This window comes from Euleptes europaea, chromosome 6 (assembly GCF_029931775.1).
Source record: "Euleptes europaea isolate rEulEur1 chromosome 6, rEulEur1.hap1, whole genome shotgun sequence".
NCBI classification, from domain to species: Eukaryota; Metazoa; Chordata; class Lepidosauria; order Squamata; family Sphaerodactylidae; genus Euleptes; species Euleptes europaea.
This window is the reverse complement of record NC_079317.1, coordinates 37,555,700-37,576,283: the sequence shown is the minus strand read 5'-3', so window position 1 is coordinate 37,576,283 and position 20,584 is coordinate 37,555,700. Positions and strand designations below refer to the sequence as shown.

General features: G+C 42.0%; 1 protein-coding gene across 1 annotated transcript in view; it reads left to right on the top strand.

Moving 5' to 3' along the window:
• The window catches only part of TTC6 (tetratricopeptide repeat domain 6), a 60,321-nt gene that overhangs the window by 24,471 nt on the left and 15,266 nt on the right, over positions 1-20,584 (top strand). Inside the window, exons 10-16 of the mRNA XM_056851745.1 lie at positions 4,279-4,428; positions 6,595-6,735; positions 7,899-8,012; positions 10,077-10,196; positions 10,912-10,985; positions 16,789-16,999; positions 19,529-19,681. Of these exons, the coding sequence (XP_056707723.1) occupies positions 4,279-4,428; positions 6,595-6,735; positions 7,899-8,012; positions 10,077-10,196; positions 10,912-10,985; positions 16,789-16,999; positions 19,529-19,681 (963 nt within the window). The remainder of the gene's footprint in view (positions 1-4,278; positions 4,429-6,594; positions 6,736-7,898; positions 8,013-10,076; positions 10,197-10,911; positions 10,986-16,788; positions 17,000-19,528; positions 19,682-20,584) is intronic.

The following is a 20,584-nucleotide window of genomic DNA, read 5'->3' as shown; positions in this document are numbered from 1 at the left end:
AGGATAGCTTCAGCCTGGGCTCAGAGACTGGAATTCCTTGGGCCTAGGAGATGTATTTGGTCTTTGATAATTCAGAAACAGGAAAGAAAGAGGATAGGAGAAGGTCACTTACTCCACAACTCCCTTGGGAATTTGTTAACTTCATCTAATTTTGTCCAAAATTGAAGCTATGGTCTCCTCTGGGACATTCACTCTTTCTTTCTGCTGTCTCTAAGCACCTTTGACTTGCTGCCCTTTGTATAATGCACAGGGGACTTATAAGCCAAGCTGAGCCCACTGATTGTAGTGATACAAAAGATTCTTGGATGGTGTGGCACACTTTCATGGGCAACACCCTGCTCAGCAGCAGAGTTATCTGCTTCTGGGTGGGACTCGTTTTACTTCCAGCTTCCACCTTTTTGGCCTGAGTGCAGAATGAAATGCAGCATCTACCTTTGAAGATGTTAGTGAGCTGGGAAACAAAAGGAGAGGGATGTGGGTTTTATTTATTTATTTAAATATTTGTACTGCCCCTTTCCCTTGTGACTTGAGGTGGCTTGCAATTCAAACTTTAAAAAAGGTATGACGTGCAATAAAGCCCCAGGAAAAGGCCTGCAACCTCTTCCCCATTAAAAGCCACTGAGCTGGCCACAGGAGCAAGTCCACCGGAGGGGGCAGAAGACTTCTGCTGTCAGAGAAGTGGTGGCACCACATGTCCTCCACTTGCCTCAGTCTGAATAAACCAAACAGCAATGCTATACTGTGCATGGCAGCACCAACCACTGGGGCAGGACTGCTAGCACTTCCTGGGAGTGGGGTCACAAGGACCCCACTTGATGACATTGCTGCCCCAACTCCAAAAAAAAGTCCCGCAACTGTGCTCTAGGCCAGTCTGGTTCAACTACATACCTGTTTGGGTGGAGCGAGGCAGCTGCTGTGCTGAGCAAACTGGTCTGGCATGTCACATTTGCCATTGGTGCCAGTCATTCCTTCCACTGCTGTAGGGTGTGTCTGAGTGGTAGAACTGGTGGCATCACATTGTTTTACATTTCCACACCGTTTTGCCTTTGGGGTTTAAATTCTAATTACACAAATAATAATACAAATCAGCTAACTGCAAGTTCAAAATAAAAAGTTGCCAAGTTTGGAGATGTAGGTGTTGTTGAGGCAAGTGGCAAGTCTCTGTTACAACAGTACATGTATTAATCTTGTAATTTTGTGTAAGTAAAAAAATATGAAATGGGACCTTATCTAGTTAAATGGCAAATCTATCTCTGGAAAGTGGATTCTTCCATAAAAGATTGTTGAACTGTAACTGTTATGGCACCACCTTTATCCCCTGAACACTTGTATTTGCTCCATTGGTTTCATTAAAATTTAATCCCAAGTGTATCCAGACTATCAGTCAAATCCATGTTGTTCATTAATTATATTTTAGCCTTTATGGAGTAATTCAGAATAGCAGTGGGGAGTTTTTCTGGCTAGGGTAAAGGGGGGACATGCTTGCCCCTTTAAACAAAATGTGCTGGTATCTGAGCAACTCTGAAGCATTAGCGAGCAGCCAGATTGTACAAGCTGTGTAATATCAAGCCCAATGGTTCCTGCCAGGCCTGGCCCCAAAGGAAAAAAAAATCGGTAAATTTTGGGTTCGGGGTTTATTGGGCCTGTTTTTGGGGGGTTTTTTTTGTAAACCCGAAATAAGCCGAATACCCATACCAGTAAATATGGGTATTTGTCTTATTTCTGGGTTTACCGAAAAATTTCAGGCCCATTATAGTCTATGGGGATTTTTTCGAAGCCCCAGTGGGGGCATTTTTGAAGGTAGAGTCACCAAATTTGCAGTGTAGCTTCAACGGACTCTCCTTAGACGGTCAACGAATTTTGGTGAACTTTGGGACAGGGAGTCCAATTTTATGGGCCAGCAAAGGGGTCGCCCCCATCCTCCAGGCATTTGCGAGCTGAGCTGTCCATCGGTTTTCAGATTCAGAAGATCAGCATTGCCAAGGATTGGTGGAAAGAGCCGATTGCCAGGCTGGAGCCTCAGACTCTGGGGGCTCCCTTTGTATCTGGGTTGCATAGCAAGATATCCATGCAAATTAGCTTCTAAATGGAGGGAAAAGGCTTAAATGCAAGAAAAATAAGGCACGGAAAACATTTCTTTTGGTGGCAAATGACATCCTGTGAACAGTCCTTTATTATAGTAATGAAAAAATCTGATTTCAAGAGATCGTTGGTCACTATCACAATCCCCCTTTCTTCATCCCATTTTGAGGGAGAGAAAGAGAGACTGCTTGTTTGCTAGAATGTTTATTTTGGAGTTTTAATTTTTGTCCTTAGTCCCCTTTACTTATTTTACCTCAGAAGAAATAAGACGCCAGAGGATTTTTCAAGTTATCAACCAAGAAACAGAGATTTATTAAACACGGTACAAGGGATGGATTTGGAGGGTAAAACTATGGTTAAGAAAGGCATAGAACCAGAGAAGACATAGATCTTAGATGGTTTAGTTAGCACAGAATTACAGTTCTTAGATTAAGTTCACAGTTTCAGTTCAGTTCCCAGAACTTCTTATAGATGTTTCTAGTCAGACTCTGCTGCCTGGCTAAGGGAAGTTGGAGACCATGCAATCTTTCTTCTCCAGAGAAACACAGAAGTATGGAGATTTCTCCTCAAATCGCTCTTCTAGTTCTCGCTATAGATATAACCCACTTCTGTGACAGTAATCCCTTAACAACACCATGTATTTGGAATATCTCCTTCCCAAATCCTATTCCCTTCCAGTGACCTGAAAAAGGGCCTTTTCCCTCCCAATCTCTGTCTGTCACACCACAGGATTTGTTTTACACTGGCTTAGGCAAATCTGAATCCTCAGGTTCCCAGAATCAAACACAGCTTCTGAACACGCAGGTTACCAATAACAGAATTCAATTCCTTTCTTCAGAACTGAGAGAGTAAGTTCCTTAGCTCCACCCGCTCAATTTCTCTGAGCTTCTCTCAAAGATTAACTCTTTGTTCATCACATGGTGCGAAGAAACGAAGCTTCTACTCGGGGCAATCTTCAGTTTGAGAGCAGGTTTTTTTTTTGGGTGGGTTGATATCGAAGCCAGCTGAAGTCATAACCAAGGCAGCTGTTGTGAAGGAGATTGCTCATCCATGCGGGTGAGCAGTCTTCTTCAGAACGAAGCCTGCTCAGCAGATGTTGAAGCTGGTGCTTTTTAATTGGAGGGTATATCCCTCTGGACAGGACTGGGTGAGCCCCATCTTCTAAGTGCAGATCAACCCACTGCCTGGTTGGTCAGACCAAGTTGGCTCCGGTTACATGACCTTTACATCAAAAGGGCCTCATCTATGGGACCCTAACAAAACCAGTCAAAAGATAGAAAAATAAGAGAAAGAACTGAGCCATACATCTGAGCAAAGGTGAATAGCCGAACCTGAAAAAGCCACATAATTATTCGACTTTTTTGGGAATTGCCTATTTGGCTTCAGGCAGATTCCTGGGTTTTGGTATTCGGTCAACCCAAAACCCGAATATTGCCAAAACGGCTAATTTCAGGTTTATTTTTGGTTTGGATATATCGATTTGCACAACTGTAGTCCTCCCTCAAAAACCAAAACAACCCTGGATAGGGCACTGCCCTCTCCCATGCCTTTTACTGAATAAAACCAAGCCTGTTGTGGTTGCCTAGCAAGAGCCACTGAGTGCATCCATTTCTTAAAGCTACAGGTGCTCCTTTTATCAATTTGGGGTTTTTAATCAGCCACTGTATTTTTTTTTCCAGATTTCAGATTTTTCTGGGGTGTTGTTGAAATTTCAAGTGTCCATCTTGTCTGTTCATGAGTCCAGTCTCTGGTTTTAAGCATCCTCAGATTTGGCTGATTTGGGTATTAGAAAAGGTCCCTTTCAACAAGCTAGTAGTAACTGAATGTTTGTTGTTGCATAAACAATTTATCTGGCAAAGCACTAAGAGTGCTTAGGATCATAGCATTACCAGTTTGTTATTGTTCTCTCCCACTAAAGGATTAGGCACTTTTAAGTGATGCAAATCATGTATAAAAATTTGTTTTCTACATCTTGTCATTAGTCCTGTAATTTCATGGAAGAAAATGTTGGGATGGGTATTAAAGATAAGATCAATTTACCCCACCATGTCTTTGTCCCCTTGGTATGCCATATTTAACTATATTTTAAAGTAAGTTAGAAATATGAAAACATTATGGAAAATGAGCTTTATTACTGGTATTTGAGCTGTTTTCCTAAAGGTAATATTTAGAAAAATTTACTGTATCATCTTTCAGGCTTGTGATGCTTTTTCCACTGCTGTCAAACTGTATCCGTGTTATGCTGATGCATTTTATGAGCGAGGACTATGCAGAATGCAACTCCAGCAAGAAAAATGCATATTAGATTTCAACAAAGTGCTTGCTATTTCACCAAATCATTTTCAGGTAATACTGACAATTTGGGTTTTTGCATGTATTGAAATAGAATTTGAACAATCTTGATATTGTATATTAAATGGTACAAGTGAAAGACTGAAGATTCACAAAAAGTTCCAGTCTCTTTTTGTATAGCCACATTCCATGTATAGTTAAGAATTCTCATCAGTAGGAGCATACAGTTTCACTTGAACAATATTAGCTGCTAAGGGGAGATTCAACCCACCCACACACCCCAGGTAGTAGAGGTCCCATCAGAAATTTGGCTCATCTCACATCTCTGCACCTTTTCCCACCAGCACATTGCCTTCTTTAGGCTTTACATGTGAGTCTTTGTTCAAAATGTTCTGTGTCAAAAGTATTTCAGCATGATTTTTGAAGAACAAGGACAACAATGATAAACTAAACTGCTGAGGCCTACTGCCGGATAAGCAGGTGGAAACTGTGGCCAGGTGTGCCTTTTACCATCTTAAGACTGGTTAGCTAGCTGTGGCCTTTCCTGAGAAGAACTTATCTGACCACTATGGCCATGTTCTGAGGCCCTGTCTCTGGTGCTCCTGATTTCTAAAACCCAGGAGAGAGCCTTCTCAGCCATGACACTAGAACTCTGGATCTTCCCCCAGAGTGACTTGCTCGTCCTCTTCTGTTAGTCGCTTTGGTGGTCCAGATGAGGGAAGAAAGGCAGGGTATACATTTTGAAAATAATAATTTGCTGCACTCTAAAATAAATTGTGAGAGCCAGCTTGGTGTAGTGGTTAGGGTTGCCAGGTGGCTTGGAATGGCGGGTGATTGCCCGCCAATCCATCTGCTGGCTGACAGCAAGGATCGTGTGTGTGCGGGGCTGCAAGCAACGCAATCCCGTCACTTCTGGTTTACTTCTGGAAACGTGCAGCATAATGGGACGATTTACCACTCAAATGGGGGTTTGAGTGGTAAACTGTCCTGTTGTGCTGAGGTGCTTCTGGAAGTAAACCGGAAGTGACGGGAGCACGATGCTCATGGTGGCTCGTGTGTGATCCTTGCCCCCAAAATCTCCTGCAGGAAGAGAGGAGGGACCTGGCAACCCTAGTAGTGGTTAAGGAGTTGGACTAGAACCTGGGGAACCCAAGTTTGAGTCCCCACTCGTGCCATGGAAGCTTGCTAGGTGACCTTGCATCAAGCACAAATTCTCAGCCTTGACCCTTTGTAGTATTTGGATGGGAGACCTTCAAGGAATGCCAGGTTGTGGTGCGGAGGAAGGCAATGGCAAACCACCTCTGAACTTCTCCTGCTTTGAAAACCCTATGGGGTTGCCATAAGTCAACTGTGACTTATAAAATATAAAAATAAATAAAAATAAATAAATAAATAAATAAATAAAAATATAAAAATAAATAAATTGTATAGAAAGATGCTTACAGTGCAGCCTTAAACAGAGTTACAGTCTTCTAAGCCCATTGACTTCAAGGAACTTAGAAGGGTATAACTCTGCCTAGAATTTCACTGTTAATCTTTTACAGCGCAATCTTAAGGACACTTTCCTGGGAGGAAGCCCTGTTCAATAAGCCTAAGTAGGTTGCTGAGTAGGCCTGCTTAAGAATACTCTCTTACAGTGCATTCCTGAGCTTTTGGCATGTGGGGATGGCGGGGAAGAGGCTCTTTTCTTTTAAAATTGGGCTTTTGGCCCCATTGAGAATTGCGAGGCTGCACCTGTTAAAAAGCAGGCGCAGATTCGCTCTTTTCCCTGATGGTGTATCCAGGACGAGAGGGGACAGGAAGCTGCCTACAGGCAGCCCTGCCCCCTGAAACGCCCCGGGAATGCCCCTGGGACTCTGGAACATGCCCCAGAATGCCGGCGCGGGCCTTTATGCCAGTGGGACTGGCACCCCCACCTCCCCGCCGGTGTTGAGGCCACTTATGGTGGTGTAAGTAGCCCAGACACCAGTGGGGGGGGCCCCAATGCCAGCGCCGCCCCTTCCTGGCCTCCTGAGGACTTTTGTCCTCAGAAGTCAGGAATGCACTGTTAGTCTTTAAGTGTCTTTTAGTGTTAGTCTTTTAGTGTTATGTTTTAATATGAATGATTTTACTCACATTTACAAATTATTACAAGAAAGCCAGAGTTTTGCACTTTACAATACAGTGGACACACAAGTCACCCAGTTTTGTTCTGTAATGTTTTTCTTTTCTACTCTAAAGGCATATTTAAGTCGTGCTGCTTTCTTTGGAAGTAAGGGGAGATACTCAAAAGCAATAATGAACTGTACTGAGGCCATCAAAATTCATCCTAAGAGCGTGAGAGCCCATCTCTACAGAGGAGCACTGAAAATTTTCAATAAGGTAAACATGACTACAGATAACTTGTTGACATAAAGTATGTACACTACTGTTGCCACTGGCTGGTTAATGCATATGCCTGAAGCTCTCTGCTACTTACAAATGCAGAGAATTCAAATCTACTGGTTTATAAATCAATACAATAGTCTGCCTTAAGTGATCATGTTTTTAGGAACATTATGTCATAAGAAATGTCATTACAGTGCATAATAAATGTGCATAAAAAGGTGAACAGGAAAATAAAACTTGCACAGCTGGATAAATGTTAAGCACAGTTTAAATAACAATAACAGAGGTATTTTGTAAAGAAAAATTGATAATAAATAAAGTAGGTTAGGTAATATTTTCCAACAGTAGAGGTTTCTGAGGCTTAGATACTTGTGCACACTCCCTAAATATTAGGGATGTGCCCAGAAATGGTGTTCAGATTTGGTTCATTTTGTTTGTTAAAAAACCTGTTCCAATTCTTTTAGTAGCATTAAAAAATATTTTATATCTCTGTTGTGGTTTTAATTGGATTTGTAATCTGTCTCGTGTTCCTCTGGGAGAAAGGGAAACGAGAAAGAGTGTAAAATAAATAAACGATGCTTGCTAAAGTACTAATGAAATCATCCATGGGATACCATATCCAGTTCTAGAATCTACATTGTAAGTGAGGTGCTGATCAATATGAAACATTTTAAAAAGAGCTCTAAGAAATCCAGACATGCTGCCAGGCACTTTGGTTTCTTTTTGGTGTATAACAGAGAAGTTAAAAAAAAAAAAAAAGTAAGGACCATTTAGCCCAACAGTTTGATTCTAAAGAACAGCCTGATGTCTCTGGCAGCATTCCAAAAGGGTATAAAGGTTTTGGCAAAAAACAAAAGCAAAAACAAAACCACACACACCTTTATTTGCAACCAGCATCTGGTACTCAGAGATGTATCAACTCTGGATAATTGTGTAAAATACTTTTTAAAGTCTGTTCTGTACTTACTTCCAATCAGCTGCACTAGATTATCTCAAGTTTTACAATGAGAGGGGGAATCTCTCCGCACACCAAATTACAATAAAGACCAATTTAATTCTTACTAACATGGGTGCCATGAGATAGAGTTATTTTGTTTTTAATCAGATTATATGATTGCTTCAAAGTGCATTAATACCACCATGCCATTTTTCTATAGACTTACAAAAATGCCGTTGAAGATTTAACTAAAACTATAGAACTGGACAATATTTGCATTTTGGCTTATTATAACAGGGGAGTCTGTCACCATCAGATGAAGGACTACAAAAATGTATGTTCAATTTCCTCACAACATTTATAAAATTTCTCAAGTGCTTGAACAAGATTTCTGAATATTAGCATCTTGCTTTTATTTTTAATTATTGTGTCTCTACATTTTAAATATATGAACCTCCATACCATTTTTCTTCTGAAATTAAAGATCTCTCCCCAAACTCTTTTCTTCCAAATGGAAAAAATAAATATGCTTAAAAAATACCTTATCTCTCCATTAGAGATGACCACTCCTTTCACAAACATATAATTGTACCTAATCATTCGTATTTCATGAAGTTTGCACTTTGTGATTAAGGCTGCTGCGCCAGTCCTGGGGGGCTGCTGCAAGTGGCACTATGCCAGTGTCCATGCCACTTTAAAAAGCCTTTTTAGATTTAAAAATTCAAAAATGGGGCAATTTTCCCCATAGAGAGCAGCGAGGCTGCACCAGGAAAAACCTGGTGCAGCAACGCTGTTTCGGAGGGGTGAGTTCCTGGGCTGGAAGGGGTTAGGAGGCAGCCTTCCAGCAGCCCTGCCCCCTGGAATGCCCCAGGAACACCTCCCAGGATGCTGGTGCGAGCACTTGTACCAGCAGGACGTCGGTGGGAAGCCAAGCTGGCATCCATGGGCTGCTCTGCTGCGCCAGTCCTGGGGGGCTTCCGGAAGTGGCACTATGCTGATGTCTGTGCCACTTTGCATGGCACAAGTGTCATGGATAGGGCTGTTGAAAAAAACCCCGGTAAAATTTGGATTCGGCAAAATTCAGCCCGTTTTTATTTGGGAAATGCCAAAGTCCAAACTCCCCCATTCGGATCTGGGAAATTTGGCATGAAATTTGGCATTCCCGAATAAATTCAGCCGAATAAAGCCATTTAAAGCACATTAGCGGCTTTCCGCGGCTCCGGAGGGGCATTTTTGGAGATAGAGGTCCCAAACTTTCAGGGTAGCTTGGAGGGACCCTACTTGCAAGAACCCCCAAGTTTGGTGAAGATTGGGTCAGGGGGTCCCGAGTTATGGGGTCTGGAAGGGGTCCCCCCATCCGCCCACTGGAATGAATGGGAGCAGGCAATCCTTAATGTGCATCTAGAGAGCGGCAAATCCAAGGCAAAACCTCCCATTGGCTATTTATGCATGGCTTCCCACACACACACGCCCCCCCCCCCGGATCTCTCTTTCTCACACACAGACACTCTCTCTTTCTCTCCCCGGGCCGCACAGCGGCCGGGCTCACGCACTCATCTGTGACTGATTGGCCAGAAGAAGATCTAGCTTGGCCACCGATTGGCCGCGGGAGGATGCTGATTCGGGGGCACCGAATTTGTACGAATTTATCCGACGTCCGCCCAAACTCGCTGAGTTTGGCTCGTTGTTTTCCCACCTTTTTTTACTTCTATCCAAACTAGAAACTTCTGAATCGGGGCTAATTCAGCTGTTTTTCAGTTCGGATGGAACCGAATCGACAGTCCTAGTCACGGATGCTGCCGTAGGGGGCTGGTCGCCTTCTAAGCCCATTTGGCCCCCAGGCTCAGGAATGATCTCTAAGAGTAATGGTGGATTTACTTTGATGAATTTCTAATGGGAAAATTTGTCTAATCCCTTTATTATAGAATAATAGAATGTTATATAGAGACAATGATGATAATATTATAACTAGGTAGGACTTGAAACTGCTTATAGAAGTAGTATAGATAGCTTAAAGCAAGTCTGTATGAGAGAAAATAAGGATTAGAAATTAATTTGAAATGAAAAGTGTTAACCAGTAGAATTAGTGACTGAAGAAGATGCGGGGAAGTCATATATAGCAGATAGCATTGAATACTAGATAACATATTCTCAGTAATAGCAATGAGCTTTTTTTGTTACAAGTAGTTACAACTGAATATATTGTTGAGATATGTTTATTTTTGTTGAATTGTAGAAAATAATAAAAATAATTAAAAAAAAAAAGGAATGAGCTCTAAGAGTAGACATCCAGTGTCTTGAAGAGGAGTGTTTTCTCATAGGAGAGTTCCTTCCCCCCACAAATGCATGTGCGACTTGGCATTCTGCAGTATTTACTGTGTGACATTTATTTTTATAGGCTTTGAAAGATTACAGTATTACTCTTCTTCTTGAACCAAACAAGGACATGGTCTTGAAAGTGTTGGTTAACCGGGCTCTGGTCTATGCTGAACTGGATCAGTATGCTAATTCATTGGAGGTATAGATCTTTTTTTCCTGATATAAGAAATTCCAGATTTTTCATTAGTGTGGTGGCAAAAAGCCATAAGAACTAGAAATGTAATTCTTCTTAGATAACTTATTTATTTGAAATATAATTATGTGTTAAACAGGATGAAATCCTCATGGGATTTCCAGATGTAAGTTTTAGGTAGGGACTGGGCATCTGTCACTGACTCAGAGAATAGTCCCCTAATAAACATGTAAACCTCAAACCAAATCACTAACCCAGGTTACTGGTAAATGGCAGTTCTTGTACCAGCAAAGAACCAGCAGCTCGCTCTCTCCCTCCCCAGAGAGACTCACCTGTCACCTTCTGTTGACATCTTCCACCAGCCAGTAAAGACTTCTTTGTTTTGTCTGGCGTTCCCTCAGTGATCCCTCCTTTCTGCCATATGTTTTAATTATTATGTTAATGTTTTTGTATGTCTATTTTAGCTTGGTTTTTATTGTTTTATGATGTGGCTTTGTTTGGTTTTAATGGTTTTTAAGACATGTTTTATTATGTATGCTTTTAATACGTTAGCCATTTAGATGTCCCTGATGAGTGCAGAAAGGTATGGTATAAATCTTGTAAATAAATAAATAAAAACATAACACTCACACTTGGTGTTGCTGTGGGTCTGAGTAGTTGTGCTAGTGTGACAACTACTTTTTGGATGGTACCTGTGAAATAAATGTTTCTCTGTTTTTAGGACTTTATAGAGGCAGCATTGAGTAAACCAAAAGACTGTAAACTGTTCAAAGCTCTTGGAATCTGCTATCACAGGTAATATTAAATACTCATTGATGTGCGTTTAGAAATGTGCTTCTGGTGAAGTTTTCAGAGGAACAAAAAAAATCAGGAAGAGAAGATTTTCTAGTGTTCAGAACCCATTCATCTTTTCTTTATTTTTTGCAGTTGTTTGTTGTGTTTTGTTCCTTTTCTAATGGTTGCTGGGAAACAGAATTCCTTAGATAGCCTGTTTGACCAGGTACCAGATTTGAAAACCAATCAGCTTGACGGACAGCCCATTCCATAAAGGGGGGGCAGTTAGGCAGCGGCTGGGAGTGGTGCAGCCGTGTCGCCTCCACAGAGGCTTCCTGGCCGGAAAAAAGAAAAACAAACACACTGGAAATAAAAAGGCGAAAAAATGCCCTATAGACTTTAGTAAGGCTACGCCAGCTGTTTTACTGGCATAGTCCTGCTGCAGTGTGGAGGGGCGTTCCTGGGGTGAAAAGGATTAGGAAGCTGCCTAAAGGCAGCTCCGCCCCCAGGGAACGCATCTCAGGATGCTGGCACGGGGAAATATGCCGAGGAAATGGGAGGCCATGCTGGTGTCCGAGAGCCATGCTGCCACCACAGTCCAGGAGGACCGGCATAAGTCACCCTATGCCAGCATCTATGCCAATTTGCACAGCACAGGTTGCACAGATGCTGGTGTAGGTGTCACACCAGCTCCTATGGGCATCTGCCCCCCCCTTCAGGATTGCATGGATGTAGCTGATAAATTCTATTGTGACAACTGAAGAGTTCAAAATTCTATAGTGGCCTAATCACTGAACGTTTGGTAGTAGTTCTCCAAAATATATTTTCAAATATTCTTTTTTATATATATTAATATATATACTTTTTATTTCTGTTGCTTCTTTTGTAACACCAGAATTCATTTGTAACACCAGAAGTCTTTTAATAGGTGCTGTGCGTAAAGGGCACGTCGAAGACGAAGGTCCTGTGGCTCAGCTGGGGTGGCTCTGGAGTGGGGTACTGACTCCTGGCTCTTGATGGCGTGAAGATAACACCTATGCCCATGGTCAGGAGCCTAGGTGTGACCCTTGATGCTTCCTTATCAATGGAGGTTCAGGTCACAGCTGTGGCCCGGATGGCTTTGTACCACCTCTGCGGAGCCCAGCAGTTAGTTCCTACTTATGCCGCCCAGACCTGGCCACGGTGATCCATGTGATGGTATCTGCGGGACCGTCTCTCCTGGTATGTTCCCCAGAGAGCATTAATATATTTGAATACAAACTTGCTGGTGGTGCCCAGCCCAAAAAGTGTCCAGCTGGCTTCAACCAGGGCCAGGGCTTTCTCCACCCTGGCCCTGTCGCAATAGCCTCTCAAGTGATACCAGGGCCCTGCGGGACCTCAGGGATTTTGGCAGGGCCTGCAATACAGAGCTATTCCACCAGGCCTATGGTTGAGGCCAGCTACGGTTGGTTCCTATCAATGCTGGCCTCCCTACCCTGCTACCCCCCACCCCCCGAATCATCTTATTTGTGGGGATGTGGAATGCAGCAGGTTTTTTGCTGTGGCCATATTTCACATTAGCGGCACCTTGGATATTAGGTTAGTGTTTGTACAGGCTGGTTTTTAATTCTGGTTTTAATTTGTTTTAATACTTTTATAGCCTATTTTATGCGAGTTGCCCTGAGCCCAGCCTTGGCTGAGGAGGGCGGATTATAAATGTGATTAAATAAATAAATAAATATCCTTCTGATTTTAGTAGTTATGCATAGTCATTGTTAGTGCTATAGATGGTTAGAGTGGGGTTCTTGTTGCAGAATGTGCAATAAAAGCAATGCAATATTCCTGAGTCAGCTATGCAACTCCAGACAGAGTATCAATTTAAGAGAAAACTTTTACAATCTTGTGGTCAACTTTGTGAGGGAAAGTCCTGGAGCTTTATGAAGAGATTGTGTGTATGGATATCCCAGAACCATTTGATACAGTGACTGTGTACACTTGTAAATTACACAGAGCATGTCCAATGATTGAATGGAAAGTTATGTGGTACAAAGAACCCTCTCATAAATCCATGAAGTGTTATGTTTAACTTAAAGGTTTTCATGTCTTTCTGACATCCAAAGCTGGTATAGTAAAGATTTTGGGATTAAAAAAAAAAGCCTTCATTTTAAGTGAAAAATTGAACCACTTACAAATGTATTTGTGCTTGAAAAATTATGGAAATTGTACTTTAAGCCACATGCTAACATGTAAGCAGTAAACATGTTTACAGTTTAAAATAAATATTATATTTCCTTATAAATTAAGCCCCATGCAGTGATAATATTTCCTGGAGGTTCTTATTAAAAGCATTGAAAAGCTTAAATTGCAGAGATAGATTTTTAAAGTGGATCCAGAGTATTTATACAAACCAAATAGCAAGAATTCTGATCAATGGGAAATTAACAGAGGGGCTGCATATTGACAAAGGCACGAGGCAAGGGTGTCCATTATCACCATTGTTGTTTAATATTGTGCTGGAAGTGCTTGCAAATAGAAGAAGAGATCCTAGAATCAAAGGTCTGCAGGTGGAAGGAGAAGAATTTAAAATGAAATGTTATGCTGATACTGTGGAGTTGACCATACTCAACCCTCAAGAATCAATGGGACATCTTATGGCACAAATAGAAGAATTTGGACAACATTCAGGCTATAAAATCAATAAACTAAAGACAAAAATAATTCTAAAGCACCTCTCAAGGCAAGAAGAACATGCGGTAGAATCTATTACAGGATGTAATATAAAGATATAAAATACTTGGGAATAAAAATAACAGGAGACAATAACACTTTACTCAAAGACAATTACAAATAATTACAAAGCAACATGGGAAAATATTGAAAAGGACTTGGAGAGATGGTCGAAACTGAAAATCTCATGGTTGGGAAGAATCTCTACAATTAAAATTAATGTTTTGCCTAAACTTAATTTTTTATTCCAAATGTTACTGGTTCAGTTGGAAAAAAAGATTTTGAAATGCTGGCAACAATGACTGAACAAATTTGTGTGGAATGGTAAGAGACCAAGAATCAGATGCAAAAATACTACAAGGTGAAATAGCAAGAGGAGACCTGGCCCTACTGAACTTGAAATTATATTACCAGGCAACAGGCCTAGTGTGGATCTCAGATTGGATTAAAAACCCAGAAGAGAAATCAACAAAGCTGGAGAAAGCTGATATGAAAGAAGGACTACACTAGCATCTCTGGATGAAAAAGAGATCTAGAGTTTCAACAAGGCAAGAAACACAACATGTAATCAAAGACAGCTTATTGACTTTTTAGATGCCCAACACCGTCGCCAATAATGTCTCCAATTGAAGAATATTATATCAGCACAGAGAGGAAACTTAATGACTGTTAACATACCAGGATATGATCAACACACATGGAGAAATTAAAACTTGGCAGACAATTAAGGAAGAGAACAAAAATATAAAATGGCTCACATATTGTCAATTGGTTTCAAGACTAACAGTGCATTCCTGAGCTGCTGGCAGCGGGGGATGGCAAGGAGGATGTGCTACTGCAGCGCCTCCTACCGTGTTTTCCCGAAAATAAGACACTGTCTTATATTTATTTTTCCTCAAGAAGACACACTATGGCTTATTTTCAGGGGATGTCTTATTTTTATTAAGTATGGTACAACAATCTACATTTATTCAAAGACTGCTTGCTGAAGCTTTTCCCCTATCCCCTGGTGTTTGTGTGGGGTGAGAGAGACCCACAGACTAGGGCATCCGCCTCCCCACTCAGTACCTTCTGGGGGTGTTAAGCAGCTGCTCCTCCTGCTCGCCCTCCCCGTCGCTATCGCTGTCGCTCGTGCCATCGCCATGGCCGCCCCGCTTCCTCTTGGCCGCCCCGCTGTGGCTCCAATGGCTCCCGCCGTGGCCTTCACCCCTCACGGCCACAGTCGCCGCCTCCTCCCCTCCGCGCGGGGCTCCCCCCTGCCCCTTCCACACCCGGCTGCTCAGCGAGCCCATGGCCGCCCAGCTGTTGCTGCCGCCGCTGCCTCCTCATAGGGACTGAGCCAGGCAGCCAAAGCTCGGCGAACGCAATGTTGGGGGGGGGGGGGAACTGACAGAGTTATCACCACGGAACCGCCGCCATTATTGTCACAACCAGGCGGCCACTCTAAAGCTCATGTAATTCACAAAAGCCCATGCTAGGGTAAAACTTGTTAAACTTTGAAGTACAAGGCTCCTGGTTAGTTATGCCTATTTATTAGGGTTGCCAACCGTGCAAAGCATGCAAAGCAACACCTGATGCCTGGGAGTTTGCAAACCATGGAAAGGGGCATGCAGTGTGAGGGGAAATTGCCTAACTTTGCCTGGTGGAAGTGCCTTCTGTAAGCTGAAAGGAAGGAAAGGATCCAAGCCTCTGCCTTCCTTTCTGCCACAGACTAAGAAAATAAATTAATCCAACTGGTGCAGAAGACAAATATCATTAACCCCAACACATGGATCCCAATGAATTTCAAATACAGAGCTCACTCAAGAGACAAAAACAGATTACCCTGCATGTGAACTAACTTTGATAACTTGGCCTAAAGGCAGCTAAATAAAAGGCTCCATGCAAAGCAACACATTTGCAACCATGCAAACCAAAGCTACACGTTTGCAACCATGCAAAGCATGTAAAGCAACACTTGACGCCTGGGAGTTTGCAAACCATGGAAAGGGACAGAGGCAAGTACCGGTAGCTACCGTATGCATAAGGAGCAGGAGGGGGTGGAATTTCTCCTTTTGCATCGGACTCGGGACCAGTCAAATGCACAACTGCACAACTGAAGCCCCCCCCCCCAAACCAGGGGTGCTGGGGGAGAGAGACCCACAGTTCTGAGTAAAACGGCAGCCACAGCTTTACTTCTTCCCCCTGAGGACACACAATACCTAAAGCCGAGCGTCCTGCTCCTCACTTCACTGAGACTTTTACTTTCAGTTTCTACTGGTACGTCTCCCTCTATGCCTCAGCTTGCAGCACGCACAGAACGACCGGGAACTGACAGGGGGAGCCCGTCTTCTTTACCGCTCCGCGCCGGTACGGTACGCTGCATAGCCACACCTATCACTATGTCTTATTTTCGGGGTATGGCTTATATTGCCAAATGCTTGGAAATCCTGCTATGGCTTATTTTATGGGTATGTCTTATTTTCGGGAAACACGGTAAGCAGTTCCACAGCCGCCAGCAGCTTGAAAAAAGCAGGCTTTTTCCTCTTAAAATGGGGCTTTTCGCCCCATTGAGAAAAGCAAGGCTGTGCCTCCTAAAAAGCAGGCGCAGCCTCACTCTTCTTTTCACCCCCACCCTATATACCAAAGATGGACTTTATATTGTATTGAAGCCGCATTATTGTGGTGGACTTTATATTGCATTGAAGCCGCACTATGTTGTGATTTCCTATCCTGTATAAGTTTTTGTTCATACGTATGTTTTGTGTATATAATCAAAGAAAGTAACATAATCAAAGAAAAGAAAAAATATAATATTCAAATGAATATCTAAGAAGCTGAGTTTGACTACAATTTAGCCATAAGAGCTGTATATATTTCCTTGTTAAACTGAGCACATGGTATAGCACTGCAAGTAGATAATTGCCAAGGAGCATCTACTATTTGTAAATCCTTTTATGTTATATTTATATGAAAATAATGCTGAATCAGAAACTAACCATGGAACTATTATAATTGTATATAGTTTACATTTTAGTTTCAAGGAATTATGTTAATGTGATGTCTTCCACTGTAAGTAAAATAATTCTTAGCAGTGTTGCTAATGAAACATTAACTGTCAGATGCATGTTGATTTTAGGCTTCAAAAGTACGAAGAAGCTGTGAAGTCATTTTCTACATTGCTTAAATTAAATCCTTTTTCTCTGGATGGCTACATTGGACGAGGGAATGCACACATGGAATATGGTCATCAGGCTGGTTCAAAACAGGCCCAGAAAGATTTCTTGAAAGCAATACACTTAAATCCATTATGTATAAAGGCCAGACTTTGCTTAGGATACAATTTACAGGTAATTTATTTACACCTATGTCATAATACTCTGATACCAATAAAAGCAACATTTATTAATCTAATTAATTCAATGATTCTCTATGCAGTTGTTTAAGCAGGAGTTCACTTATAACATTCAACAAGGTTTAAAGACTTTTCCAGAGGACAAAATAATCTGAACACATAGCAAGATTATGCATCAGCTTCAGAGAAACCGAAACTGTTAGTATGGATTCCAGTGGATTTCAACATCCTAGAGCAGGCAGAGGCAATGCTAACAACAGTCAAATTGGCATGGGGTTCTTGGGTGACTGTGCTCCCATGCTCCTGAAGTTTTACAGTTCAGAGTTTTGATGTAAGATGCTGAACTGAGACTTTGGTTACAGTTATGTCAAAGAATCTTTTTGTAGTATACCCTAACTGATATTAATGTAAGGACCAGGAGCTAGGTAAGAGAGATTGTCGAGATCAAGGAAGTGCGATCACTAAAACAGTTATCCAACATTTACTCAATATTCTTTACAGTGCTGAAAAAGAACAGGGACTGTAAGGCCATTATAGATCTTAGGTTCCTAAGCAACCACATGAAATTGTCAGTTCTTATTGGTAAAATTGAAATCAATAGCACAGGCTCTGCAGGCTAATGACTTTCTAGCCTCTGTGGACTTTACAGAGGCATTCCTTAATGTGTCAATTCTGCTGCCCCACTGCAGATTTCTGTGGCTTTCCTATCAACAGAAGCATTACTAGGTGTCCAGGGCACTCCCATTTGGTCTTGCTTCAGTCCTGAGAATCTTTACCAAGCTAATAGTTTTGTTGTAAGACTGAAGGGGATTCACTGTATCCCTCCTGTATAGTGTATTAAGACTGTATCTCTTTGTGGACCATCCAATCCGATCCTCATCCTTTCAAGCAGGGCTCAGGGAGGTACAGTCCAGATTTTACAGGACCACTGATTCCTGATCTGCTTTCATCAGTGATAGATGACAGAACAAGTTGATCATTATTCAATAGCAAAGCGAGAAGTTGCTAGGTGCAAAGTGTACTCAGTTCTCATCCTGTTGGCTCACCTATGAGGTACAGTATATCAGTACCACAGAATCAACCCCATAAGCATGTTACTTCTCCAGGCCTCAAACCTCCTTTTCAGAAGTACTTTCTTATGTAATCTACATGATGAGAATTTTTTTTATACATCTCAGCTTTGTCCATAACCAGGGCCACATGATTAGGCAGCTAATGGGACAAAATTCCAGAGTGGTTATTGATCTGGGGAGCCCACAGTGTTGGGAAAGTTATGTTATTTGTTTTTATATGATTTATGGATTGGGTCTGGGTTGCTTGAAATCTTTAGGGGCTTATAGTAGCTCTCAGCAGACATTCCAATACTCCTTGATATATGGAGACCCAAACCTTGAAACTCACTTGGTGCTTCTGGAGCCCCTTCTCTATTGATTCTCCATATTGAATAGCCCTGTTCACATGTTACAGTGAATGTTCTTACATTTGTGTGAACATCTATTTGTAAGAAAGTACCAATGTGCATTCACTTTACAAATGAAACTGGGGACCACTACCTGGATCAATGGGGGATTTAAATCACACATCCATGCGTTATTTCATTTTACTTATTTGTAATCCACTTTTCTGCCTTTACAAAGGTCATCAAGGCAGCTAACAATTTAAAACATACATGATAAAATCACATTTTAAAACCATTAAAATCAACCCCCTAGCACACATCTAGGGTCAGTTCAGGCTTGATTTGATCTATAACCCACTGATTTGTTTTTTTGGCAATCCACGGAATCAGTAACACTCCTCCAACACCACATTTCGAAGGAATCTATTTTCTTCCTGACCCTAGAAGCTAAAATGACTAAACTGAGGCTATCGTATTTTGGTCACATCATGAGACAACATGAGTCACTGGAAAAGACAGTCATGCTAGGAAAAGTTGAGGGCAGCAGGAAAAGAGGAAGACCCAACAAGAGATGGATTGACTCAATAAAGGAAGCCACAGCCTTCAGTTTGCAAGATCTGAGCAAGGCTGTCAAAGATAGGACATTTTGGAGGACTTTCATTCATAGGGTCGCCATGAGTCGGAAGCGACTTGACGGCACAACACACACACACAGCACACATCATTAAACAATAAAAAAACCTAATCTTAGAGGGTGGGGGCATCTGAAGCAGGGCCTCCAAAGATGACCATAGTGGTTGGGCAGGTTCATAAGGGAGTAGGTGGTCCTTCGGGTATGTATCGAATGTAACATGAGAATTACTCAACACACATATAAGAAAGAATCAAGTAAACACTATGCAGATTGCATGTGCATTTGCTGTAAGTTGTGAACAGGGCCAGTGTCACTGTAAAAGTTAGGGAGGCTGCACGGAACCCACATACTGTTTCCCTCATTAGGACAGAACACTTAATACTTGATTTCACAGTATCTTCTCTGCAGATAGTTATTCTAGGCAAATCTAAAGACTGAAGCAGTGAGTTACTACAGCTGATGATATTAATGGTGATTTTAACTTATTTTAGGGTCTTGGAAAGTTTCAAAAAGCTTGGCACCAGTTTTCAGCAGTGATTCACGTTGATCCACAATGTCATATTGCTTATGATGGGCGTGCTATAGTTTGTCTTCAGATGGGTGATACGTTTGCTGCCTTTCAAGATATAAATACTGCACTAAAGGTAACAATTTATATTACTTCCTCAAGTGTTCAGCTGCTTCCTTGCTGCGGGATTAAAGTGTTCTCCTCTGCTGATCCATTCCCAACAATTACAGTTCTTTCTCCCTCTTACCAACCCCCTCTCCTTTGTATTACTTTGCAGTCCAGGTACTAGCTGGAGATCTCCTGCTATTACAGCTGATCTCCAGCTGATAGATATCAGTTCACCTGGAGAAAATGGCCGCTTTGGCCATTGGACTCTATGGCATCGAAGTCCCTCCCCTCCCCAAACCCCGCCCTCTTCAGGCTCCACCCCAAAAACCTCCCGCCGGTGGCAAACAGGGACCTGGCAACCCTATTCATCACTTATCTGTCTATCCTTCATCATACTATTTTCCCCAGTGTTAACCCCTGTTCCCTCCCTCAAGTTTGTAATTGACACCTTTCATATCAGCCCTTCCCATAAATTCTCAAGTTCCATGCTCATTTAGCTCCTTCCCCTTGACACGTGCATTATCTTATTTCCTTCTTGACTCATGCACTAGTGGAGGACCAGGACTACCTTAAGCTTGGTTCAGTCCTGTCTAGCCAACTTTTAATTATAATTCACTGTCGTCCTCGTTATGCCCTTTCCCCCCAAGATGTGGAATTTGAGGGAGGAGAGCTTGGTAGTGGAGAATTTGGAAGAAAATGGACTTGGTGATTGGCCAGCACTTCTGGGCCAGGCTAGTTCTCTTCTTCATACCTCTGGTCTATTCCTCTGGTGTCTTGCGGACTATTATCTTTCTTAGTGTATTCAGTGCAATTTTGGAGTGGGGAGAGAATTTGGTATTGATAATTTGGTATTGTTTGGGGTATTGGGTGGTTAGCTGAGTTGGCATTGTTTTTCTTCTGTTTCTTTAATATGTTTCTTAGTTTCTTTAAT